General features: G+C 32.8%; 1 protein-coding gene across 2 annotated transcripts in view; it reads right to left on the reverse strand.

Annotated features, from left to right (window-relative positions):
* Positions 1-900: 900 nt before the first annotated feature.
* The window catches only part of LOC117167097 (protein ecdysoneless homolog), a 108,344-nt gene continuing 107,645 nt past the window's right edge, over positions 901-1,599 (reverse strand). For both annotated transcript variants that reach the window (XM_033351737.1, XM_033351736.1), the window contains exon 5: positions 901-1,575. In XM_033351737.1, coding sequence (XP_033207628.1) covers positions 1,170-1,575 — 406 coding nt within the window. In that variant the 3' untranslated portion in view covers positions 901-1,169. The remainder of the gene's footprint in view (positions 1,576-1,599) is intronic.

Here is a 1,599-nt window from a genome sequence, read left to right on the forward strand (position 1 = left end):
AATTAAACAACAAAATCGCTTTACTTTAAAATTTCCATTATTTATTATTGTTAAAGTTTATGTTTTGTCTCGGAGATGCGTTCGATCTTTATTACCGTGACGAATGTCAAGTTTCCCAGACCCAGCGTGGGTCATTGGCGTAGGCATTACAAATTCAAGATAATTATAAACAATAATTTTTTAAAATAATTATGTTTGCTCAATTTAATTATCAACTCCTTCTAAGTGAAAAATAGACAAATAGTTGAAAATTTCAGAAAAAATCGCAACTTTCTAGCATTATTTAAAATGAATATTATTAAAAATAAGAATAAGTTGTTTAAACCATTGATTTTTTTAAACATTCATTAATTACTTACCTCCCTCTAATTGAAACTTGGACAAAAGTGGAAATTTTTAGAAAAAATGCAATTTTTAGCATTATTCCAATAGAATACTATCTAAAAAAACCGCGACTTTATAACTTTATTTTAAGAGAAAATTGCTTAAGAAAATAATAAATTGTTACAACAATGTATGTACATATCTAATTATCAGTATAAAGTAGTATTTTATGTATTAGAATCAATTTGGATAAAGAAATCCGTAAAACAATCAAAATTAGCTTCAAAGACTCAATCAAAACATAATTAGTATTACCACTCCCTGAGCTCAATCACAGTCGATACGGGTGGAGGATGTGCAAAGGGATTTTGGAAATCAGTACTTACTTGCATTTTTTATGTCTGCAGCCATCTACTGGTTCCTAGAGACACTACAAGCCTTGAACAAGCGGTGCTCATCACGAACTTTTAAACCATTTTCTCTAAGTAGAAGTGGTATTCGTGGTCAGCCCGCTCCGACTAGTGAGTGATAAGTACTCTAACAGTCAGACGATAGTGAATGGATAGGATTTCGATAGTTTTCGAATAGTTTATTTTCGTAAGGGATAGAATGATTCGTTCTCAGATTTGTTGAGGTAATGAAGTCAGCGAAAGCGCGCTGCCTTGCAGGTGGACGTGAGGGTGTGTCAGCTGACATATAACTTTGTTACTTTAACAAAATTATCCGGTTGAATAAAATAACTTACTAATTTATTACAATCGTTTTGAACACTATAATGTATATCCAGGTATGTGAATATGGCAGAACTAGTGAATGATAATTTTTTCCATCGTCTATTGAATGTATTAACTCTGTAAATCAGGAGGAACAGTAGAAGGTGATTGTAATTTCAAATGCATGAGTTTTTGAATTGGACCACCAATGATATTTCCGGTAGGACCAGAACCTCCGGCCTCTCTGGATAAACTTTCCATCAAATTTAATTCAACCTTGTCTGGACTTTTTAACATCGTAGATTGATCTCCCATCACTTGTTTAGTTCGCAGTTCCGCATCCAATAAATTTATATATTTATCCATTTCACCAGTGTCTTCACCGTCACCTCCTAGAGAACCTTCCGAACTGTCATCAAATTCACCATCACCTCCAGGAACTACTAAATCTAATATATCTTGCAATGTACTATCAAATACATCTGTATCAAATTCAATTCGTCCATTATCTTCAACATCTGATTTTGTTTCGCCATCGCTGCAATGTTAAATTTACACATAT

Source organism: Belonocnema kinseyi, chromosome 2 (genome assembly GCF_010883055.1).
Source record: "Belonocnema kinseyi isolate 2016_QV_RU_SX_M_011 chromosome 2, B_treatae_v1, whole genome shotgun sequence".
In the NCBI taxonomy this organism is placed as follows: Eukaryota; Metazoa; Arthropoda; class Insecta; order Hymenoptera; family Cynipidae; genus Belonocnema; species Belonocnema kinseyi.